The sequence below is a fragment of the Equus asinus genome, chromosome 27 (genome assembly GCF_041296235.1).
Source record: "Equus asinus isolate D_3611 breed Donkey chromosome 27, EquAss-T2T_v2, whole genome shotgun sequence".
NCBI lineage: Eukaryota > Metazoa > Chordata > Mammalia > Perissodactyla > Equidae > Equus > Equus asinus.
In genome coordinates this window covers 224,084-250,399 of record NC_091816.1, presented here as the reverse complement: position 1 = coordinate 250,399, position 26,316 = coordinate 224,084, and the positions used below count along the sequence as shown (strand labels likewise).

At 39.9% G+C, this 26,316-nt stretch overlaps 1 protein-coding gene across 28 annotated transcripts in view; it reads left to right on the top strand.

The window, feature by feature from the left end:
• The window catches only part of PSD3 (pleckstrin and Sec7 domain containing 3), a 655,493-nt gene that overhangs the window by 599,163 nt on the left and 30,014 nt on the right, over nucleotides 1–26,316 (top strand). For all 28 annotated transcript variants that reach the window (XR_011498768.1, XM_070499774.1, XM_044751008.2 and 25 more), the window contains 2 exons: nucleotides 14,067–14,224; nucleotides 16,934–17,078. Coding sequence is in view for 27 of the 28 variants with exons in the window: in XM_070499774.1 (XP_070355875.1) it covers nucleotides 14,067–14,224; nucleotides 16,934–17,078 (303 nt within the window). In the remaining variant the exon portion in view is untranslated. The remainder of the gene's footprint in view (nucleotides 1–14,066; nucleotides 14,225–16,933; nucleotides 17,079–26,316) is intronic.

Below are 26,316 nucleotides of genomic sequence, written 5' to 3'. Positions count from 1 at the left end.
TGTGATTGCAAGGTGATGTGGGGTGTGTATAGTTTGGGGTTGACATCGTCATGTGACCATTTAGAGCTCATCACATGTCAAGTACTATGCTAAATGCTGGGCTTCAAAAGATGACTAAGACACAATCTCTGCCTACATAGAAGTCACAAAACAAGAGAACAGGTAAATTGAACATATGCCAAACAGAGGGATATATTAATAGAGGAATGGAAAAGTCTTACTGAATAGAGCTCCCTAATCATGCTTGGAAAGGTCAGAGAATGCCTCCCTATGGAATTAACACACCTTGACCTGATACCTGGAAGGTGAGCAGGAGTTTGCTAGGCAGGCAAAGCAATAAAATGCATTTTAGCCAGAGAGGTGAAAAATAACAGATTTGAGAGAATGTGGCATGTTCCAAGAATGGCAAAACAGCTTTTTACATGTGGATTATAGCATGGATAGGGGATAGCAAGTAGTAGAAACATGATGAAAAATTATGTTTCAAATAACTAGTTTATCATGAAAATGAAAGAGATGATGTCACAATGTCGTAAACTATGCACTTTACAAAAGAAGCAGTTTTCTTTCCCGAAGAAATTTAAAACTCTTTGAGTGTGAGTTGTGTGCTGCTCCCACCGACACCCAGGTACTAAAGGCTTTAAACAGCATTGCCCTCCATGCTGGGCAGCCCACTGGACAGGACTGCTGGATAAGACATGGTCCTCGGAGTGATGCATTGCTATCCTCTCTGTGCTTTTGGAATGTCAACATTAATATTCCTGGGATTCAAGTATAGCTGAGAAAAAGTGGTCACCCTTTCCGCTTCTTCCCTCTGTTAGCCAATTCACTATTTGGATGAGGATAATGAAAAAAGGCCCACTTCTCCCCTAGCCCAAGACTAGTTTAATTCGGCTTGGCAGTGACTCACTTAGCATGCTATCGGTGGGGCTCTGCAGATATGTGCACACAAAGATAATAGGACCTAACACCTGCTCTTAAGGGTCTCCCCAGCACGCTGAAGTTCTGCCACCGTTCTTTTTTTTCACCCCTTTCTACCCCTTGTAAATTTCTTGGCATCAGAGATTTCTGTCCAAAGGCTACCAGTGACTCCCCGCCCTGAGTTCCCTCCGTTTTCCTCAGGTGGGCAGATGCTCTCTCACTGCTCCCCATCCCACCATGGCTGCCGATACCCTGGCTTCTAAAAGAGGGGGATAGTATTGCCTGAGACAGAAGGAAGCAGGGTCACTGCCCCCTTGATTAAATGAATCAAAGATGTCTTCCGAAGAGACCATAATGGCAGGTAACTCACTTCTTTAAAGCCTACCTTCCACATACTCACCACACACATGCACAAAACCCCTCTCCTATCAGAATATCAATCTGTTTAACGTCTTACTGCATTATCAGTTGCTCATCAGTTGCTTTTAAGCCTTTCATCAAGACTTCTCAACTATGAAATAACCTAATAATTTTTACCCATTTAGAACAATTCAATAAGTAAGTATTTCCTCACTAAGAGTGAAGAATAATAGTAAAAGTCACTCCTCCCTTTCAAGAAAATGCAGTCATCAGAAAGAGAACCAAGAACAGCTGAAATTATACTGGGACAGGACTCTAAATCCTTTTAGTCTCCACTTACTCCACCATCTTCCCTACTCCTGTCCCAGCCAGACAGAGAGGCTCATCACAAGGTTGTCAGTGACTCCGACAAGAAACTAAGAGGTGGTAAGTACCTCATGCCTCTAAAGTCTGTGACCCTGCCTGAGTGTTTATAACCCTCTCTGTGGCATGCCCCCTAAACAGACACACGGTATCTTCTTCTTAGCAGCTCCTTGGATGTTAAAGTGAGAGCTTGGTTAGGCGGAGATCTCTCTGCTTGATTTCCTCAGATCCTCCTGGGAAGATACATGTCTTGGTAAAGGACTAAAAGAGTAGGACTTTGGAAGTGGACATACCTCGTCCAACTCTAGTCTGTTACTTAACTAATTTTTTTATCTTGGAGCAGTTAACTATCTTCTCTGAGCCTCAACTTGTTCATCTGTAAAATGGGAGGAAATGATGTTTAACTTCTATAGTTGATGTAAAGAATTTTTTAAATATATGGAAAAAGCAACTGTTTTACAATAGATGAGTAATAAATGTTGTTTCCCTTCCTGAGACTCATAAGAAATGAATGTTTTTTCCCTTTTTATCCTTTCCTGATTCTTGCCAGTCTCATAAGGAATAGTGACTGGCTCAGCCAGACATTTTTTCTACCTTTTCACAATCCTACAACAGCAGTCTCTGTAATGAAATGACTAAGAGTTAGGTCAGCCTTCTCAGCCATCCAAATGCAGGCCTTCTTTCCCAGCTAGCTTTATTGCAAGATAAGTAATTCCTTCTACCTTTTCTCTCCACTTCAGATCAGAGACAGTCAGATGCCTCCATAAGCTCTCATAGGACAGTGCATGGAGAACTAGGCAGGGCAGAAGGCTTCGTGTTCTGGACTTAGCAATTTGACACAGACACTAGTTAAAAATACCACATGGACTTTTGTTCCTCACTTCCACAGACATCAGTTCCACCTGTTTAATTTTAATTTTAATCCAAATTAAAAAAATTTACCAGAGATCAGACCCATGCCTCTTCTCACTCACCCTCCCATCTCAAACCCTAGAGATTTAGGTACTGCCCTGACTTGAGTCCTTTCTTCTATGAAAAAAAATATATATATAGCAAAAAACGCGAAGCAAGTAAGCAATATAGGAGGCCCTCTCACCTTGTTGAAGGGACATTTAAGAGCAGTATTCCTGTATTTAAAAAACAAAACACATATCCTTACACAGCATTGCTTTGTGTATAACACCTAAGAGAATAACCATTCCCAGATGAGAGCATCAGGCATCACAGAAGTAGGAATTGGGTTGGCAGACTTACCCAGTCTGAAGTACAGTTATCATCCAGCCAGAAACAAGGCTGGTTTGTTAATATGATACAGTTTTTAGGATACTTTTTGTATTTGAGCTTCACAAGTTCATAGGAGGACACTGTTCCCATTTCTTAATGAAGCAGCTGAGGCTCAGAGTTGGTTGACCTCTGCAGCATTGGGAAGGTGCTGGTAGCCACGCTGGTGGCTACTCTTGGATAAGCACTAAAGCTCTGTGTGTGACTTTTCTAATTACTACAAGTTTAAAACACACGCGGTTCTGGAGAGGTTTTCCTTAACTTCCTCAACTGGATTCAACTAATTTTGGGCAAATCATAGCAAGTATGCAATAGCTTATATTCCCTTCCCTTTAACCTCCTTATCTGAGAAGGACTAATGGTTACCCTCCCCCTTTGCACTCCCCTGACTCCAGCCACTCTTACTGGAATATGGGATGATCTCTAATCGTCTTCTATAATTAGAGTAACTAACCTTTTGAGATTTTCTAACACAGACCCATATTCAGATATTCTTCCTTATTATTTCCAGAAACCATGAAAAATCATGGAAATGTCAACATTCCAACCATTTCATGACTCCTAGATTGATACCTTAAAGTGACCCAAGCATCCATTGTCTGCTGAACTTTGGCTAACAAACGACCATTGTGATATAGAGGGCCACAATAGGAAGCAAATCAATAATGAGCACATCTATCAGATTAGGACTCTGCCAGTTTTTCAGAATGCTATACACTGGAGATATGATCGTGAACAAGATACAGTCCGTACGGGAGCTTCTGCTCCATCTAAAGAGATCAGCAAATAAAAAACATTTCAGGGCAATTTGATATGTGCTACAAAGAGGGCAGTGGGCTATTGAAACTCATTTGGAAGGACAATTAACTGAGCTTCAGGAAGAGAAGAGAAGGTTGTGGAAGAATTCATGAAGAAAATACCTAAACCTATACTTAAAAGACAGATAGAAGTGAGTCAAATAGAAGATTCAGACAGGGAGAAACCTGAGTGGTTGCCTAGATGTGAGAGCTCCCAGCACATTCGAGGAGCTGTAGGTTCAGTGGAGTGTAAAGGGTGTCCAAGCAGATTATGAAGAGCCTAGAAAACCGTGTTTAGAAGTTGAGATTTTATCTGAGAGCATTGTGGCACTATCAAAGGATTTTAAATGGGGTGTGAGATAATCCCATGTTTATTTTAGAAAAATTAGCCTGGCTATAGGATGGAAAATGGATTGGAGGCAGATTCAATCAGAGACATAGAGGACCAGATTAGCTTGAAGTATAGTAGGGGTAATGGGAAGGGAGAAGCATAGTCTAACTGGAGAGTTCAGTTAGCTGTGTTTAATTCAAGGTGTCTGTGCAATAGTAAACAGATAGGCCCAACAAACAACCGTGGATTTCAGAGCTGTTGGCGAGGAGGGAGCCTGCACATACAGATCTGGAGCGTCATCAGAAGTAGTTGATCATTTCAGCCACAGGAGTAGATGAAGTCTCTCAGAGTTTGTAGAGTGAGGAGAAGATGGAGGATAGAACCAGTGGAGCGCAGACACTTCACATGTGCCCGGAGAGGACTAGACAGTAAAGGAGCCTGAACAGTGTGACCAGAGCCAGGAAGAAAACAGGGAAAGAGAGGTGCTGCACATGGCAAGAGACGGTCGAAGTGTTCCGTGCTGTAAGAAGTGAGATAGGAATGCGAAGGTGCTGCTTGAATTCCAACACAGGAATTCACTGATAAAGCAGTTTTGGTGGAGTGCTGGGCTTGGGAGCCGGACTGGAAAGAGAGTTAGAGACATGGAGGCAGACAGTGTCTAGACAACCATTTTCAAGAGGCTTGACTTGTAGTTTCCACTTTGATCTTCCCTCTCTCCCCCTTTTCGGAAATCCCCATTCCTGTGACTTTTGCAATTAACAGATTCCCCAGTGTCTATCTCATTTGTACTCAATCTCTTTTCTTTCCTGTTAGTGATTTCTCTCAAAAATAAAATAAGTCCTTTTCTTTCTCACTTCCCCCTAGACAGTTTCTGACATTATCCAATGCCCTCCTTTGCTTCTTCAGGTCATCCACAGTCTTCCTCATGACCACCTCATTTCCCTTTGTGGCACCCTGGCTTGATGTTACTTAGTCACATTTGCCTCTAACTTTCAAGCAAAAGGTAACTTCACAGAATATCACAATAGTAATGTCAGAACCATTCACAAAATGTCTTTTGGGAGCTATGTGAGAAACAAACATGGTATCGACCGCCTAGAAGAGCTTGGGCTTAAGTGTAGACAAGAAGACCAGTCTTATGCAATGAATGACTAGTGACGTGATATAAACAAAGTGTATAGGTGAGCATTGCAAGAAACAAAGTGGATGGAATAAAGCTGGGTGAATAACTGATTCTAGTTTCTAGACTCTCTTAGGTAGAGCACGTGAGGGCATTTTTATGGTCGAGTGGTTTTGTCTGTCTTCCAGCAAAGTAAGAATGCCCTCCTATCTTTGTTTGGTTCTAGTACCTACAGTGCCCTGAGTTCAGGCAGCTCATGCCTAAGAAATATATACCTTATTGATAGTTTATTGTTGTTATTGGAATATAAAGTGTTCATGGAAGATAAGTCTAATATTATTTTAATGTAACAGTTTATATATGCTTTTAAATTTTGAAACTGCTATGAATTGATGATAAAATGATTAAATTCTTATTGGCCCTGATGATCCATCATTGCTGACATTCGGATATTAAACTTCATATGCATTTGTTAAGCAAGAGTGAGTCATCTACTAGCCAAATGCTTACACAGCCTTTGCCATCATGTAGCTTCAGAGGTCTCTGTCGGTTTCTGTCATGGGCTGTGTGTGACCCTGCTAGTCTCTGCCTTTGCTTGAAAGTATTTTTTGTAAGCTTTATAATGGCATTCTTGTTACAGGTCTGGTTGTGACAAAAGTGATCTATGTTACCTTAAAAATAAATTGTCAAGTGATTGATGGAATGGTTCAGAGTAATAGGCGTAGGCTGGGTAGTGCATGGCGGTTAGTTATCTGCTTATTGTATTCTCCACGCAAGACTCTTGAGACTCTTCCAAGGTCTAGAAAACAACTATTCAAACCTGAATATATTTGTCTTTACCATGTCTTTCGAAGGTGAAAAATCAGTTTGTTATCTAAAAATTTAGGTTGCTATCACGATACCTTAGAAAACTCAGTCCTTGATGCAAAATCTTCTCTTCATTCCTTGGGTTACTTGGAAGAGATTTTCTCTTACTGCCTATCAGGTTTTTTTAAGTCTGATTTGGAAGGGAGTTTTGTTTTGTTTTTGCTGTGTTTGAAGTATAGGTGGTGTCAAGAATGAGCGTAGGCGAGGCAGAAGGAAGACGCTGAAGGTTCAAGGGCTCCCAGACTGTGACGATGGCAGCCAGGCTGGGTCCGCTGTGCCAAGTACTGTGGCGCCAGGAGCCGGCTGACCCCTGACCTGGTCCCTGATAGCGCAAAGCTTCCTGTGTGCGCAGGACATTTGTATTTCCTTCTGTGAAAGTGCTGGCACTGAGCCCTTTCACACTTTGAAAAGGTGTGCTGACCCTCCCTCATTCTCTAAAACAAGGGAAAATGCACGAAACAAAAAGTTAACTAAACTTTGAAGCCTAGTGTTCCCTTAGGGTAAGATGATTGTATCCAGGTTTTTCTCAGTCATAATTTGGAGGAATTACCCAGTCCAGCAGAGAAATGTGACCATTATGTAAGGGATATTTAGGACATGATCGTAATTTTTAAAAACTGTAAATTTATAAAAAGACATTGCAGCTGGAAACACAGTGGTCTCTGGGGTTTAAGACGTACAGGCTGGGGGCCGGCCCTGTGGTGCAGCGGTTAAGTGTGCACGTTCCGCTTCAGCAGCCCGGGGTTCACCAGTTCGGATCCCAGGTGTGGACATGGCACCACTTGGCAAGCCATGCTGTGGCAGGCATCCCACATATAAAGGAGAGGAAGATGGGCATGGATGTTAGCTCAGGGCCAGTCTTCCTCAGCAAAAAGGGGAGGATTGGCAGCAGATGTTAGCTCAGGGCTAATCTTCCTCAAAAAAAAAAAAAAAGAGACATACAGGCCATGCACTGAAGATTTCTGTTTAAAAACACAATTCCCATTCAAATGCCTAGCAAATGGAAACTAGTCTGTTTCTAATGAATTTTTTTAGCCCCACCTGAAGAGATGATGCCGTGCTCTGTGGCTTTTTCCATGCTACTAAAGTGTGAGATAGGTCCCCAACTCCACCCTCTTCCCCTCTGTGCTACTCAGGTCCCTAGGCTCTGCTTGTCTCTTCCTCTCTGTCTCACTCCCTCCTCCCCTCCCTCCATCCCCTCCTTTCAGTAAATGTCATCCCCACACCAATCCTGTGAAAACTGTAGCGGGAATATGAATTAGACGCTAACGTGGTGACACAGGTCTCTGGACTGAGTGGTGGGCGGTGGACAGACACGTCAACATGATCACAGTGACAAGTGCAGCCTTTAACGAGAGGTTAGTGAGTCCTGGAACTGAGAAAAAAGCAGAAAATAGGCTTCTACCAATGAAAATTCTGGTCATTGTATTAGTTAGAAATATGGAAGAAGGGTGGAAGGGTTTTGAGATTTCTTTTTTCTGCTTAAAAACTTTAAGAATTCTTAAGTTTCTTCAGATATTGAGTCAAGGAATCCAATCATCTTTTCCGAATGGCTGCTGCTGGTCACCTGCTTTTTCTAACTCTCTTCCAGTTCAGCTGTGTAATCATTAAAAAAATAGATCCTAACTTCCTGTTTCACTTACCAGATTTATCCTAGAAAATGTCCTGTGCCTCACTGAAGTGTGAGCCTACTGAGAAAGCATTTCAGGTCCTTTAAGTCCTGCTATCTGTAAGTGCTCCCTCTTTCTGTGGACTAAGGAGGGTTATGATGCAGAGTGTTTCAGTGCTAACAAAGGAGGTCTTCCCCTCCGGGCCGGCGCCTCCACATTGTCACCGTGTGGAGGACAGGCACTATAAACACGTTAGTTGGACAAGTTAATAGCAACATTTTGAATGCTTTGACTAACTTGCTTTTTCTCTTTTAACTCTCCTTAGTACGGTAATATAGGACATATTTTTCCGACTCTAAAATTGCTTACCTAACATGAGAAAATGAGATAAAATGATCCTTTAGGCTCTACTCAGCTTTAAAATTCTGTGAATAAGTGATTTTCAAATATATGATTAGTTAAGTGGGGGCGCTAAAGCATGCCTTCATTTAATCTGCTGTCACTCCTCACTTCCAGATTTGTGGAAATACAGCGCATTCTGGGCTCCCTGGTAAAAGAAAAATGGAGCTGAATAACTTTTAGAAAGATATCTAACCAGAAATACATATAATTTTTTTTAAAAGATAGTCATCAAATTATGAAAAATGCTTTTAGTGCCTTTTTAAAAATCAGGAGTTAATAGTTTAGGATCCAGTTGACTTTAATTACTGACATTTTTATGAATATCCTCATAGCTTCAAGCAAGAATGTGTTCTCGGTTCTCTGTCTATAGCCTCTTAGTGGAAATCAAGACCATTTCAACTTCGTCTTAAATTGTTTTAATTAGGTATAGCAATTTTACCTATTTAATAAGGCATGACGTAAATAATAGTTTAGAAACTGGAATCTGAGCGTGTTTTTAATTGATGTTGATGAATTTCAGTTGAGATTTGGTCACTTTCCAAGTCGGACTTTATGTTCACCTGAGAGGACAAATTTTCAGACTGATGCAAATTATTTGTACTTGTATAGATGATTTTTGTGTTAGAGTGTTATGATTCAACTTCACAAGATGTTTAATTAACAGTCTTCTTAGGAAAAAAAGGAAAGCTTTTCATGTCATGCTTTAAATGAATTTAAAATAAACAGCATCGTGAAATCACATTGTTGGTGCCTATTAGGGTGGTAGAGTGCTCCAATGAATCACACTGGATGAAAAGATGTAGATTGCACTGAACACAGAGGAGACTAACATGTTTTTAGGCATCATTTTCACCCTTCATCTGTTGGAGAAAATGGATAGTAATTAGAAGTCATGGAGCATTTTCTTTTCTTATAGAAAATTTCTTGATTGAATTTATCTCGCTCTCTGTCTCACGTTTAGTTTGCAAAGCAAAGAGTCTTAGGTTTGAAGTGGTTTGATTGCAGTAATTTATCCCTTATTTCTTCCTTCCCAATTCTATCATTTAAACACTATCTTCTACTTTAAGTAGTGAAAAATAAAGATGTCCTACAGAAATGACCCTACAGAGTAAAGTTATTTCTTTTTATCCAATTGTCAGCCCTAATGTTTCCAGTCTACTGTGGGCTTTGCTCATTTTTTATGGACTTAGAGCTTCATTTTCTAGTAGGAAATCAGAATGCCAAACATATTTTTTTGTATTTTGCCCTTTTTTAAATGGTAAAATGATACTGCTATCAACTATAAAAGTGGAAGCTTGTTAGACTTAAAATTCCTAGACTTTGATTTTCTCCTAATTAAAATAGGTCTTGCCTTCCATTTCTGTCCCGTGCAGCCTTTTCCTTCCAGGGTAAGGTAGATTGGAAGTGCATCTGAGAGTGTAGGAAACTGCCTTAGAATAGAGTCCTCTTCAAAAACAGTGGGTAAGTTCTCCCAAGTTGGCAATTGCTATTAGCTTTTATTTAGGACTATAATAAATGTTGCGTTTTAAAATTCTTTGCACTTTTAGAGCAGCCTAAAAATGTCATCCTTTAAGCTTGGTTTTAAATGAAAATATCAGCAGAGAGAACATGCTCCAAGAATATTTATAGCTGTGCCAAGTACGAAGGTCTAAGTCATCTAGTGTTAATGGCTATCGTTTGGTCTTGTGTTTCTTATTCACCTGTAGAAGTTGGCTAGACGTCATGATATAGGTGGGAGTTTAACTGATAAGAGGAATTATAATCATCCCAAGGGATACTTATGAAATGAGAAAGGATGAAAGCCAACAGCAGAGCTAACGTCTGAAGGACAGGCTAAAGAGGAGACAGCAAAGTAGTGGTCAGAGAGGTAGGGGAGAAACCAAGGGAGTATTGTAAAAGAAGCCAAGGAAGGATTTCAAGAATATTGTTGACTTCCTCGGGTGCTGTAAGATGGGAACTGAAAAGAATCCATTGAACTTCATAATTAGGAGGTCATTGCTGACCTTTCCAGGGCAGTTTCAATGATTCCAGGTTGCAGTGGGTTAAAGGGTGATCTGGAAATTAGTATATAAAAGCAGTTAATGTCGACTACTAACTCACATATGAAGGAAAAGAGAGAGGTGACAGCTAGAGGAGAAAGCAATATTCAGGAGGGACTATTATCTTACAAAGATAAGAGAGACCTTGAGCATATTTATAGGCTGTGGGGAAGATGCCAGTAGCTAGAGAATGATTAAAAATGTAGAATAAATATAATAACCAATGAAATAAGATCCTACAAAAGGTTGATGGAGGTTAATCTAAGAGCACAGGATTAGCCTCCAGCAGGATGTCTGTTTTAAAAGGAATGAAGATAAAAGTGGTCACAAAATATAGGTGGTATACACAAGTAATCAGCAAGTTTGATATTTACAAGTTGGACCTTATACAAGGTCAACCTATATGCTACTAAGAAATTATACCAGCTAGCGTTTGAGCGCTTACTATATGCTGTGAAGATTATTAAGAGTTTAAAGAAAGTAACTCATTTAATTTCATCCTACAGCTCTATGAGGAAGGTACTATCACTACTTCTCAATCAAAGAAAACGAAGCTTGATGAGTTTAATTACACTGAGGTCATGGAAACATGAAGTATCGCGTCAGAACTAGTCATCTGAGCTTAGACGGTTCTGACTCCAGGCGCCTGTGCTCTTAACCACAGTTGTGCTGAGTTAGGGTTGTTGAGGAGAACAGTGGCCATTTGGCAGAATGGAACGGAGAGATTATCATGGACACGTAGAAGAACTGTGGTTGGCACTGAATGCAGCCGTCAGTGGACCATAAATCTCTCGTGGCCCGTGTCCACACACCTGGGTTGCAGTTAGCAGCCCAAGTGAAAGATCATATAAGGGAGAATTGGGGCACGACTTTTCTTTAGATCCAGACTAGATGGGTAAGAATATTAAGGCACAGCCTAACAAAAATTCCTGAATTCTAAAGATAAAAAGAAACCCCTGTGAGATTCCTAACAGAAAATGTACGAAAAAGAAAAAAGAATCATACTGGCTTTGGACTTTTGTGAAACTGGAAGCTAGAGGACAGTAGGATAGCATCTACAGACTACTGATGGACAAGGACTCTGCAGCCAAGACCTCTGTGCCCAGTTCTGTACTCATCAAGGAAAATGAAAGATACGTGAAAATAAAGACTAGAGGGTATCCCATCTGAGAAAAATACTTGGAACAAAGAAAATAACAAAAGGATGAGAAAAGAGACCTCAGGATGGAGAAACGATAGAAAGTAGGTAGAACATGAACACAATAAAATCTAAAAGAGGGGCCGGCCCTGTGGCCAAGTGGTTGGGTTCGCACACTCTGCTTCAGCAGCCCAGGGTTTCGCCAGTTTCGATCCTGGACGCAGACATGGCACCACTCGTCAGGCCATGCTGAGGTGGCATCCCACATGCCACAACTGAGAAGACCCACAACTAAAATATACAACTATGTGCTGGGGGGCTTTGGGGAGAAAAAAGCAGGAAAAAAAAAAAAGATTGGCAACAGTCTTTGGCTCAGGTGCCAATCTTAAAAAAAAATCTAAAAGAATAAAGAGTGACTTGGGAAATGTGTAATGTAAAATACAGGTTTCTTGAAGCATAAAATATGTAATACAAGATAATTTCAATAAGATTGCAGGACAAAATATGCTAAACTATTTCAGCAAAGTGTCGGGTTAATGCGAAGCAGGGAAGGGAAGTGAAGCTGTTTAAAAAGTTTTGCAGCAGATGTTAGCTCAGGGCCAATCTTCCTCACCAAAAAATAAAAAATAAATAAAATAGATGTTACAGACCACATTCTCTGGTCACAAACCAATAAAATTAGAAATACATAATAATAATTAACTAAAACCAGCTACTTTAAATTCGAGAAACACATTCTTTGACATGACTAAGATCAAAGAGGAGATCAAAAACTAAAACTACAAACTAGAGAAAACGAAAAACTGCTCTTCATTCTCAAACTATGTGTAACCTGTGTTCAGAGGAAAAATTAGAGCCTTAAATTCTTTCTTAAAGAAATATGAAAAACGAAAGAACTGAGTAATTGTCTTAAATTCAAACAACAGGAAAAATTAACCAAAAGAAACTGATGAGAAGGAATTAAGATAAAAGCCCAAATCATGGACCTAGAATATAAAAGATGTTTCATCCAGATTTCTAGGCTGATCTCTGCATAAACTCAAGTGTCAGGTGTATCAGAGCTCAGTGGTTACGGCAAGAGACGTAGCATCTAAATGCTCTGAAGATGATTTTGGCCTTGGCCATTTATCCCCACCCCCCATTATTCGTCTGCCTCAGATTCCTGTCTGGAACTCAGTGGTGGCCAGCGACTCAGGGTTCAGTGACAACGTAATCGTCGGGCAGACGAGCATCCTGTAGTCGTGCTGCTTATAGTCGACACTCTTGCTCTAATAACGGTGCCCCTGGAAGGAGATTGTGAATCTTTGGAATGCTAAATCAGCAAGAAAAATCTCATTTAGGAAAGCTAAGACCCCAAAACATAACTAGATTATCGGTTTATGCATTACTGAGAATTACAGAAGAACAAATACATGTACACTATATTTGTTTTTTCTTTTTATTCATTTATTTATCATACCTCTCTAGAAAACTTATTGTCAACATCAGTTCTTAATCTCCGAGGCTTAATAAAATAGACTTCTTGTTGCAATCGTAAAGTAGAAATTTCATCGTTTAAAACGTTATGAATTTGGGTAATTTTTATATTGTTGTTGGTATTTGTTGTGCGTTTTATGTTTCCCTTCCGCTGTCCCTGCAGTGCACTGACAGTGATCACTCAGGATCAACAGCTCACGTTTGTTTCTGATTCCGTTTGAATTGATGGCAATAGTACATTTGAATCGCTTGACTTGAGGGGAGGAGGTATGGGAGAGTGTAAGGGTTCTTTTGTAAATTTGTAAAACCGTTCTCTTATTTCTTTGTGATAAGAGAATAGAAAAAACCTTGTGGGTTTTACTACTAGTTAGAAGGTGAGGCGGGTATGTGTGTGTTCTTTACAGAAAAAATGCAGGTTTATTTAGCATAATGTCTGATAAAATATGGGAAGGGGGAAGAGGGGCCCTTAAGCACTAGAATATATCACTTATAACACTTTGTGGCATCTAGTATATTCACTTTGGTTTTGAGGCCCTTTTTCTTCTAATGGACCCAGGAAAACTACTAGATATAATAAGAGAGTCGAATTTGTTTTAAATTCTTTTCATTCTACTAGTTAGGATTTTTTTAGTTATGTTTGGAGGGAAGCCATACAACAGAACGTTTATAAATTCTGTGAGTTGTCTATACATCATGCCCAAAGATAAAATTGCATGTATACATGACACCTTCCTTTTTTATGTAATTTTACCCAGTTTCCAAATTTATGATAATAGAGCTAAGCTTTCTCCTGATTATGAAACTGTTTTTCTTCTTTTCTTTCAGAGAACAGCTGGAGAAATCATTTTATTTTACCGTTCAGTGTTCTTTTAATATTAGCCTCAAAAGAAAGTAGCAGGAAAACATAGTGTCTTTAGAGCAAAGAACACAATGGCACAGTCTTCACCATCAGTGTATTTCTGTTGATAGATATCTGGAGCCTTCTGCATTTGTCCATTTACTCTGGAAGCCAAATCACCCTGAATATTGGACCTAGCTTCATTTCAAATCATTATAAAACATGTGTGCTAGAAACTTTGTCTTTGACCTTCCCTAGCTATTGACCTTCAGTATTATATATCAGCTTTTTAAAAAGCACCCCTTAGGTGAATGTGTATTTTCTCTGTTTGAGCATACTTTTCAAACAACACAGTGTTTTGTGACATTTATGAAGTAGCAAAGAGTTGTTTTTACTCACCACGCACTTCACTTTTTTCGTGCACCTACATGGAATTTCTAAAATTTTTTCTTGTAGTTTTAGGTTTTGAAAAGAGATAGTAAAATCTGAACCTAATCTTTGTTTTCTTCGTATGTGTCGACAGGATGAATATAAGCCAGAAAAGGCCCTGTCTGAAGAGGACTTGAAGAATGCCGTGAGTGTGCACCATGCACTGGCGTCCAAGGCCACGGACTACGAGAAGAAACCAAACGTGCTTAAACTTAAAACTGCCGATTGGAGGGTCTTGCTCTTTCAAGCCCAGTAAGTTTCACTGTTCTGATTTGTTTTTGTTTCTTACTTTTCATAGCACCACTTTATAGCAAGAAATAGAATCAGGATCTGCAGGGGAAATATTTTGAGTTAGAGTCAAAGGCATTAACTAGTTATTTAGAGAGACAACTGCCTAGGAAAACCAGAATGAGAGATAGAAACCCTGGGTCCAAGTTGTTTGCTTGCTACAAAGTAGCCCTGTGCCTTTTGGTCTAGAACTTAATATCCTCATGAATCAAGTACCAGCGTTTAGTATGTAAGTTCTGTCAAACAACGAGTAAAACCAACGTGGATTCAAGACAGCATCTCCTAGCTCTTTGCCATGGCATGTAATTTGACCTCTTTGAACCTCAGCTTGTCAGTAGTGTGGGTAATACTGTTCATCTTGTAGGGTTCTTTTGAGAATTAAAGGAGATCAAGTATAAAGAGTTCCCCACACAGTGCCTGGCACGTAGAAACTGTTCAGTAAGTGTAGGCTTCCATTTTATTCTCCTCTTCTCTCTCCTTGTAGCTCCAATGGTCTATGATTAAGCTAGGAGAAGAGAAGACCATATTGTGGGCAAGCAAATGGCTAGATTGCCAGTTTAATAAGGAGCCCACGACACCCTTGGATTAGAAGTGGAACATTTCACAGGGAAAATTGTGGATTTGTGAAGTGAGAAACTTTGGATTTTCAGAACTGAGCCTTTAAAACAGGAATTTTAATAGCACACATAGGTAGCATCAGTGTCCATGGCAGACAGTGTTAATTATTCGTGGCGTGCCCTTCACAACCTGAGCTTGACCTCAGAATCGCTCTCAGCACAGCACTACCAGCTGACTGCATTTGTCACCAGAACTAAAATTTGGCGTCAGGATAGTGAACACAAGTATCTGCGTGCTTATTGACCAAAGCAACGAAAGATCCAAAAGAGAAATAAGAATAGGAGCAGGCACTCTGGTGATTTGTGGATTCTGAACTTACAAAGGTATAAAATTGCTGACTTCAGGTGAGGAGGAAGTTGTAAGGAAATCCAATTTACACAGGATTCTTTCAGTGTGGGAATAAGACAGTTTTAACACCACAAATGGAACCATAGCCAGATGTACAATTACAGCAATTAGTCATAAAATTCCTTCAAATTACAGCAATTAGTCATAAAATTCCTTCAAATTATTCTATTCCCCAACATTATTTTTTTCTAATCTAAAATACCAGATGTGATAACTAAGGAGATCTCATTACTTCAGGTAGAATATATGTAGAAATCAATAAATTGAAATAACAGAGCTGGAGAAATCAAGTTAGGGACATGTATGGGAGGCAATGGGAGCTGATAGCTAATGTGGTCTCAGGTTAGTGTGGTTTCCCTCTGAGTAATCAGTAGAGGAAATGATTTTAGATTGGCTGTCATTTTGTATTTGTTAAGTGCTGTCAGTGCTGGGCTTTGCAAATATATGACATATAAAAGTGGGACGATGACATCAGATGATTTCCACATCCTCTCAGATGGATTTTTTACCATCCTATTGAGGTATACTTTACATAGCACTTAATTTCACCTGTTGTAAGTGTACAATTCAATGATTTCTAGCAAATTTACAGAACTGTGTGACCATTACCCCAATCTAATTTTGGAACACTTGCCCATTTTGCAGTCGCTCCTGATTTTCATCACCAGCCCCAGACACCACTAGTCTCCTTTGTGTCCCTCTAATATTGCCTTTTCTGGACTTTTCATATAAATGGAAACATACAACATGGTCTTTTGCATTTGGCTTTTTCACTTAACATAAATTTTTTGGGGTTCTTCCATATTGTAGCATGTGTCAGCACTCCAGTCCTTTATTGCTGAGTAGGTTTCAACTGTGTGGATGTAGACCACGGTTTGTTTATTCATTCACTAGTCGTTGGACATTTGGATTGTTTCCCTTTTTGACTCTCATAAATAATGCTGCTATGAACGTTCACATACAGATCTTTGTGCCTATATGTTTTTATTTCTCTTGGAGTATACCCAGGAGTCGAATTTCTGGGTTGTGTGATAAATGTATAGTTAACTTTTTAAGAAACTGTCAAAACTGCTTTCCAAAGTGAATGTTGCCTTCGGTATTCCCTCTATCACTTACCCCTCAGTTGGATTTTAAAATCAAATTATGTGATTAAAAGAGATGAGTTAATTTTTTAATTAATTTTTGACATAGCCTAGTATCAAACAGAAAGTAGGTGGTCAAGTAATTGTGCTTTTTTCCCTTCTGCATCCTTGAGAGAGAATCACAGCCTTACGCCCTGGTGATCACAGGTTCCAAGGTGTTTCGTTACCATGGTAATTGCTGTTGAAAATGTTGATCTGCAGTGAAGTTTTGCCAGGGATTAGTTGTTCAAAGAAGCATAAATGATATTATATGCCATTTTAAATCAGTAATGAGGGGCCGGCCTGTGGCCGAGTGGTTAAGTTCCCGTGCTCTGCTTCGGCGGCCCAGGATTTTGCCAGTTCGGATCCTGGGCGCGGACATAGCACCACTCGTCAGGCCATGCTGAGGTGGCGTCCCACATAGCACCACCAGAGGGAACCACAACTAAAAATATACAACTATGTACTGGGGGGCTTTGGGGAGAAAAAGGAAAAGTAAAATCTTTAAATCAATAACGAGAAATGGGCAGGGTGTGATGCACTTAGGTACAGAGATACCTGACGTGAAGATGTCTGTTTCTCACAGGAGTCCAGAGGAAATGCAAGGGTGGATAAACAAAATTAATTGTGTTGCAGCTGTATTTTCTGCACCACCATTTCCAGCAGCCATTGGGTCTCAGAAGAAGTTCAGTCGCCCACTTCTGCCGGCCACTACCACGAAATTGTCTCAGGTGAGTTGTTTTGGTACTGCTTTGACTTTGAACAAAAGCACTTTGTAAAAAAATCTTATTACTATTTGTATTTGAATACTACTCAATATTTTGGGGGCAGAGATGAGACCCTGCCCTCAAAGGGCATATTGCCCCTATTGCCATTGACTAGTTAAGGATTTCGGAAGGTACTTTGATGTCTCTGTGAATTTTTTATTGGTGCAATAATAAAAATAGTTTCATCTGGCTCTGGTCAACCAGGTCTTGATATGGACTCTCCACACATCTGATATCATGATTATCAATGATACATTTATTTAATTAATATGTATTATCTGCTCTCGTACCTCAGAGACTATTTTAGGCTCTGGAGATAGAAAGGTAAATGAAACCCAAGCCCTCTCTGGGACTGGATTGGAAATACAAACAAGCCAGTAATTGCAACAGAGTTTGATTAGAGGTACAGGAAGGATGAGTCCAAAGTGCTGTGGGGGTACGAGGAAGGGGCATGTAGTCTGGCCTTGGAGGTGAAGAAGGCCGTGTGATATCTAATATGAATCTTAAAAGATGAACAGCAGTTAGGTATGATGTGAGAAGAGAGGATGTTCCAGCAGACGACCAGAAATGTCCAGAGGAGGAAGCATTGGGATGCAGGAACCATACTTAAGTTATCAAATGTGACTGGAGCACAAATGTTCCTCTTGTGGAGGTAAGCAGAGGCCAGGTGATGAAAGCTCTTGTCATGTGCAGGATTTCAGACGCATCACTGGTTCCCCAGTATCCTTACTATAATAGTTTAAGCAGAAAAGTCATTTGGTCAAAGTTGTGCTTTCAAAATTATTCTTGTTGTAATAGGAAGAAAGTATTAGAGGAGGAAACTACCAGAAGCAGAAAGGCTAATTTTAAGGGCACTTTCAATGATGCAGAGGAAAAATAAGTTAGTTGTAGAAGAGATGGGTAGAAGTGGAAGTGTTAGAGAGATCTTGAGGGTGTAGAATGGATGGGCCTAGGGGCTCGTTGAACTGGAGGAGTAAGGGCTGCTATCCAGGCTTGGGCATCTGGGGACTCTGGCGTCTGACCAGGCTTGTGGGGCCTCATTGTGCCCTGGCTTCCCTCTTATCGCTTCTTCCCAAGGTCTTTTCCTGGGTCCTTTTCCTCTTTCTACCTGCGAATGTTGCAGTGCCCAGTGCTCAGAAGCAAACCAAAACAGACACTGGAGAAACAATTTTTTTAAGTTCGTTAGAAAAAAAAAACAGGGACAACATGGTGCCAAGAAATGGGGAGAAAGCTCAGGTGAAATTAGGACAAAAAATATCTCCTGCGAAGGGTCAGGGAGGTCGTAGGTCCCTTGGTGGGAGCAATTTCAAGAGTGATGGGGAGAAGCCCTGGTTGTCCTCTTTGAGGAGGGAATGGACGGAAGGAAGAACATGGAGGAAGGAAATGTGCACAAGTCTTGCCATAAGTTGATTAAAAAAAGACTACAAGTAAGAATAGAGCAGACGTGGTTTTAGGAAAGATTATTTTGTCTTTGTAAGTTCATAATTATTATTAACATGAATTGGATGTTCACCATGCAAGCATTACTAGTACCATGTAGTTCATGTCATCGTTAATGCCATCAAGTGGATTCCAACTCCTAGCGCCCCTGTGTACTGCAGAACGGAGGCCTGCCCGGTCTTTTTGTGCCATCCTCTCACCTTCCGGCGCTATATCAGATGACGCTCTGCTGCTATTCACAGGGTTTTCATGGCCAGTTTTTTCAGAAGTGGGTAGCCAGGTCCTTCTTCCTAATGTAGTGTAAAGATGACTGAAAAAACTGTTAAGAATAAAAAGAACCAAGCCAGCTCACTTTACAAGGCAGAATGGCATTTAATTTTCAACCATAATAAATATTCTAAGAAAAAAGGAAGGCTTTACCTCTTATTGATGACCAGAAAGTATGTTGGCAGACTTTTCCATCTACCCAACTAAAATATGAATTCTTGAACCAAATACATTTTCCCACTTTAATTTTGGGTGCTTAACATAAGCAGTAAACCACATTGCATAAGAGAAGAAAAAATGATTGAAGAACCAGAAGCAAAAAATAGCTTCAAAAGTTCGGTTTTGTTCTCTTCATTTCACTAAGGATTTTCCATTTGTTATTTTTCAATAGACTGGCCTTTCTCACAGTCACTCCTATAAAAGATCCAGGGGGAAGGTGAGTTGAAGTTAACAAGGAACATTAATAAACATTAGAGTTGCTCCTCGTTCTTTCTGCACTATAGAATCTGCATTTCTGTTTACTTTCTACTTTGAAAAATGTACTACTGTCCAATTTATGTATAAGCTATACCTTAGTAACCACTTGTTCATGAAAATGAATGTGTTCACCTATTTATGTATTTTTACCATGAGACCAAGCAAGCACCTTTATCAAGGCAGAATCTCTTATTTTAAACAAATGTTTTACAGTGGAACTAAAAATAGAATGCATAATTTTTTGATATTTTTCCTCATTTGGAACATAAATCCACAGAGGTACAAAAGTGTATATATAATTTGATCAAAGTGATAGATTCAAGATTTTAAATAAGAAAGCAGCAGCCAAAAAGAAACATCCTCCTTTGTTACATAAGGCAAGATGACCAAGCCCTTTGGGGAATTTAATTTCTTTGTAAAAGAATAAGATGATATCCTCGCCCACACATAAATCACTAAGTCTTTGTGGGCCTCACTGTTCCATCTGGAAAATGAGGAGATCATTCTAGAATGTTTTAAGGTTCTTTCTTTCGCTAGCTTTGTCTTTTTTACCTAGGTCATCATGTTTGTTTACTAAAAGTGGAAAACGTGTTTCACCTTTGAGTTTAGAAACAAATATGTGAAAAACAAGCATGTGATAAAGAACCAGTTAGATGGGAGAGGGAAGAGTTGGTTGGCCCACAGCCTGGTGCAGAGGTTGGGGTGTCCCCACTACAGATGAGACTCTTGGGGGAGGTTTCTGCTGGCGTCACAGTGCACCTTCAGTGGGCCCTGGAACTTGTGTCTGGGTGCACCCAGGAGTCCTGGGGCCTTGATGACCCGGCTGCGCCCTTTAGCCCAGGCATTCCCAGCATCAGCTCTACTGACAGTTTGGCTGGGATGGTTCTTTGTTGCGGGAGGCTGTCCTGGGAACTGTAGGATGTTTAGCAATATCCCCAGCCTCTGCCCACTAGGTGCCAATGTCATCCCCCACGTCGTGACAACCAAAGATGTCTCCAGACATCGCCAGGTGTCCTGTGGGGTCAGAATCCGCCCCTGCTGTTGAGAACCACTGCTTTAGCCCAGCCATCTTTCCTTTCTCCATGTGCCCACAACCTGCCTATGACTCCCCTAAATGCCAGAAACACGTGGATAATTGCAATTTTCAAAATACATCTATAACAATGTGAGTGCCCTGCTGGAAAAAAGTTAAACAGTGTTAGGAAGAAACTAAACATTCAATTAAAAGATTGGTGCTTTTAAAGACAAAGTGTTCACCACCCTGTCATTCACAAGCCTTTCTTTAATTTATTCTTGTCTTCTCTCCAAAACATATTAGCCTTCATTATTAAAACTGATTGTTGTCAGTGCAGCTTGGCTCTTTCTGAGCCACTCTGCCGTGTGGGAGGAGCCGCCTTCTCTAGTTGTTTCTCAAGGCAGTGTTGCCAGAGCACATTTGTCCTCTTCTGCTGGGGCTGGAAAGACTGGTTTGAAAGTTTAAGTTTTGCTTCTGCTTCTGGTGTAGCACTGCAAACTTAGGACTTCATGACTGACCCTCTTCAGGATCTATTTGGGATCTCCCTTTCTACTCATCAAAGTAGTCGTTTTCAGACTTTAATATACACAAGAATTATTTGGGACTTGTGTAAAATGCACATTTCCCAGCCCCCCCAGGTTGATCAGGTCTGGGCCAGAGCCCCAGAATATGGGTATTTTTAAGGCGTGCCGGGTGTGGAGTCTGCAGGCAGTGCAGATCATACTTAGAGACGCTGCACTGTAATCTCTACCCCCTTTCACTGCTTCTCTGGAGACCTGTACCTCATGAAGTTACCATTTCCTGATATCTAGTCCCATTTTCTCCTTTGAATTCTAGCCAATCTATTGTAAAAGTTTGACTCAATGGATGATCACTAAATGCTAACTGTTGAGGGCCAGACCTTGGGATGAGCACTATCTGAAACAAAGGAAAGGCCTGTGCTTGCTTCACAGCCTTCATTTTGTCCTGTGATTTGACCACAGGGCAGTAGTGCTAAGGACCAGGTGAGTCGGGAACTGACCCCTGTCCACAGAGGGCAAGGAGAGGTGGAAGAAAGAGGCAGGCCACTCCAGATGGGTAGGGGGCAGGTTTAATCAGCAAGGGAACTTACTTATGAGGTTTGTTGAGTGGCCACAAGACAGCTTCTAGCACAGGGAAGGCAAGGAGAATGCCCATTCCAAGGACAGGAGGAGGTGAGGAGCCTCTGACCGCCTGGGTCGAGTTCTCGGTCCTCTTGATGACCTCCTGCAACAGGCAAACATTAGGAGCAGGTGGATTTCAGAAGAGGAAGCCACTCTTGTAGTTGTCCCTCATGGGCTAGAACCACACCCTTCCCAGCCCCTCAGTTTCATACTTTCAGTCACAGATCCTGCCACTGCTACTTCTTAAATATCTTCCATATCCCACCCAGTACATCCCTTAATTCAGACTTTTGTCATCTTTTACTTAGATCATTGGTCTCCTAACTTTTTTTCACCTTATCAATACTAAATTTTTGAGCAGATATCCTCCAATATGTGTATTTTTTTAATAAAATATACTCCATGTCCTACTATTAATACAACATGAAAAATGCTGAACATCATTAGTAATTAGGGAAATACAAATCAAAACCACGAAATACCACTTTACAGTCATTAGGATGGCTATAAAAGTAAAAAAAAATTTTCTTTAAAGGAAAATAATGTGTTGGTGAGGATGTGCAGAAGTTAGAACTCTCATACATTGCTGGTGGGAATGTAAAATGATGCAGCTACTTTGGAAAACAGTTTGGTGGTTCATCAGATGATTAAACATGGAGTTAACACATGACCCAGCAATTCCACTCCCACTGAGACAGCAAGAGAATGAAAACATACACCCACACAGAAATGTTTACACAAATGTTCCTAGCAGCTTTGTTCAGAATAGCCAAAGATGGGATGGTCATCAGCTGATGAATGGGTGAGTAAAATGTTGTATATCCATATAGTGGAATGTTACTCAGCCATAAAGAGAGTGAAGTACTGATCATCCTACAATGTGCACGAACCTTGAAGACATTCTGCAAACTGAAAGAAGCAGTCACAAAAGAAACATAGCGTGTGATTCTCTTCCAAAAGGGTCGACTCTTTTAGGGGAACGAACATGTCATAAATTTTAATTGTGGTGATGATTGCACAACCTCGTGAGTATACTAAAAAAGCACTGAATTGTATACTTTAAATGGGTGAGTTGTGAGGTATGTGAATTATATCTCAATGCTGGTTTTAAAACTTCTTCCCAACAGATCATCTTTCTGGGGTATGCACACCCCACTTTGGAAAACTCTGGCAGACTATTCGTGTAACCACTCCATATCTCTCTTCCCTAATCTTGCTTCTCTCCAACTATCCTTCACAATTCTGGCTAAAGTATGATTCGTATCATGTCACTTCACCTTAACCGGCTCCCTTGCCAACAAGATGCAGGCCACACTCCTTGGCACGGCCTGGGGTGGTGCCTACACTTTTCATATTCATTTCTTACAGGCCTGTATTTAACATGTATTAAGTACTCAATATACCAATTAATTAAATCACGTTGTAGTTATTATGCTGAAGCTCACTAAACACTGTTTAAAGTCTTTAAAACTGTCTTAAACATGAAATGATGGAAGAAAATCTTTCAGATGGTGCTTTCAGCAGTAGCCCCCTGCAAACTGAGTCAAAGGCAGATGTTCTTTATTCTAAATTCCATACAGTTTGAGTCTGATAAGGTTGCAGTATTTAGGAATTTGACTTGTAAATTGCCTAGCAGATTCCTAGAAATGTCATTACCTTTTAAATCATCCATCTACTTTAAAACAGCACAAAGGAAACAGTCTGAATCTTCCTTTTTTTTTTTTTAACAATCCATTTATTCAGCTACTGTTTACTGAAGACCTATACATCAGACTATATTAGGTATGTGGGCATTATAAAAATAGCTAAGACACCTGTCTTGGCTCTCAGCTAATGAGAGTTTTAAAGTATGTGTTAATGTTAGAGAGGTAATATCTGTATGCCAAAAACTGGGCCACATACTGTCTTCTCTGCCCAGTACTGTACTAGGCACTAGAGGATTTGAGAGAAGGGAAAAATGACCTTCCTCTGTCTTCAAAGAGCTTATAATCAGTAAAGGAGATGAAATTCACACAAGAGTCAGAGTATATTTTGTAATAAGCGTATGGTATAGACATTTAAGTGCTATAATGATGCAGAAAAGGAAGAGATTGTAAAATCTGGAGGAACACTGGAGAAAGGACCCGAGTACAACCCACGTGTTTGAGAGCCATGGTCCCGGGAGAAGGCACGTTAGGACAGACGGAGTTTACAAAGAGCTTTGAAAGTTGAGGTCAGCTTTCAAATATGTAATTTCCCTCAAAGTCAAAGTACTATATAAGTAGGGAAAGATTAAATCTTAAGTGACATGATCTGAAACTTGCCTTTTAGATAACGTTTCATTGTATGTATGATGAAAGGTTTTACCAATGTACGTCTGTTGACATGTAACCCAATAGTTTTTCTTGCACCTATCATTATAATGCTGCTTCTTATCACTTCCTAACTTAAAACAGCTTCAGTGAGTACATGCCATTTCCTGTCTCTGTTCCCTTTCTTTAAACTTTGTTGGATATGTTTCTCTGCCTTCTCTGAAATCCCTTTTGTGAGTGTTGTCTCGTAAGAACAGCTTTGTACGCTGCCCTCATGAATCGTGAGAGCAAAGCCAAGGGAGAGAAGCCACAGGTTCCTAGTGTCTGTCTGCCTCGCGTCTGTCCCAGAGATAGTTGTCCTGAGTCTGAGCGTGGGCGTGTCTCCATGGCTGTTGCCTTTCCCTCCCTTTGACCAGTAGTTTTTGTCAGGAATGTCTGGATGAATCCTTTACCATGGGATTCTAGCATTGGAATAATTCGCATGGTTTACCTGTCTGTGCCCAGAAGAGCCGCTGGTGTTTTTATTTCACTCATCAAAATGGAGAGATTTAAGAAATGTGATTTAAAAATGCTTTTATTTGGGCATTACTTCCTTGATTCTTGCTTCATGAAGTCAGTAAAGTAGGAGTAAAGCATTGCATATTGAATTTCAACATTTCTTTGACTAGTTCCTTCATAAAAATATAACCTAAATGACTAACCCTTTATGCTGCTACAGAAATAGTCAGGTTTATAAACCATAGCATAACAATGAGTAAACCCTGGTAAACCCTGGTATTGGTAGGAAAGTGACGAATACAGCATGCTTTGCATATTGTTGTTCTGGCGTAAATTCCTCATTAAAATAAGTAGAGATTGAGTTTTAGTCAACAAAAGAGAGACATTTGAATATTTAAGATTGAGAAGCCTAAATATAAATCTTTTGGAAGAAGCAAACATCTGAAAGAATACCTACACAGAACCAAAGTCCAAAATTACAGAGAATTCTATAAATTGTTTTACCAAATTATCTAAAATCTTATTTGAAAAAACATTAGTTTTTGGATCCTAATCATTTTATCAACCAAAAAAGAAAAGACTTTGTTTTCTTAAAATACATTATAAATCACTATCCCTCACAAATCTGGGTCCAGTATTTCAACAGCCAGTTCCCAGAAGAGGAGAGCCAGTAAACATATGACAAAATGTTCATCCTCACTCATAATCTGGAAAAGGTAAATTAAAATCACAATGGCATATCATTTCATACCCACGAAATCAGCAAAAATTTGCAAGCATCTCATCAGATTTTGGCAAGGATGTAGACCAGTGGGCACTTTCAGGCCTACTGTGGAAATGTAAACTGATAGAAACACTGGAAAACAGTTTAGTGTCATCTTACAGATGTACATATTCTAAAACCCAGAAATTCCACCTCTTGGTGATTATATTATAGGAAAGTTGTTGTTCATATTGACTAGGCAACATGTATAAGAATTCATTGTAGCATCATTTATAGTAGCCTAAAGAAATCTGAAAACACCTTAAATATTCTTCAACGAAATTTTAGTATGTCCCATAATAGAATATCATACATTGGTTATAGGAATGAACTAGAACACATATCTGAATAAATCCTAAAAACATGCTGAGTGAAAAAACAAGTCAGGAAAGGAAGCCTGTAATGTATAAACCCTATAGAATGCACTCTGTTTCTATGCATACGTATGTTTGTATAGGAGTTGCACAGAAAAGGAATAAGACGAGTAGATAAATGCAGGAAGTCTTATAATATTTTATTTCTTAAACTGGGTGTTAGATACATGAGTGTTTTTTATATGTCCTTCAATATGGCTTCTTTGGTCTATCTGAAACATTTCATTGAACAAAGAGAAAAAATACATCATTTTTTATTTTTTGCAGTGGTCTAGTCACCAAATATCTTTTGTCAAAAATTCTGTTAAGTAATTTACATGTTGCAGTAAATACACAAAGGAAAATTACTTTGAAAGATAAAGCTATTAATATATTATTCTTTTCAGCTCCAGCTGCCATAACAAAATACCCCATACTAGGTGGCTTAAATGACATGAATTTTTCTCACAGTTCTGGAGGCTGGAAGTCCCTGATCAAGGTGCCAGCAGGACTGGGGTCTGGTGAGGGCTCTTTCCTTGGGTTGCAGATGGCCCCCTTTTCTCTGTGTCCTTGCGTGGCCTTTCTCCAGCATTTGCAGGCAGGCAGAGTGAGCTCTCTGGTGTCTCTTCTTCTAAGGACCCTAATCCTGTCGGATCAGAGCCCTGCACTCATGACCTCCTTTAACTTCACGTCCTTCCTTAGAAGCCCCAGCTACAAATACAGCCACGCTAGATTTCTACGTAGGCATTTTGGAGGGACAAACCTTCAGTCCATAACATAGTCTGTAGTCTCCTTGGAGGAAGAAATAGAAAGATGAATGAGAAGTTGTAAATAAAAGCTACCTGAAATGTTTTTAATTTCCTTTCAGTATCATCAGTCTACAAATGACAGCTTGGAGATGTACACCTCCTTCTGAAATCTCAAAATAGGTTTCTTTTTTTTTTTCCTATACTTTT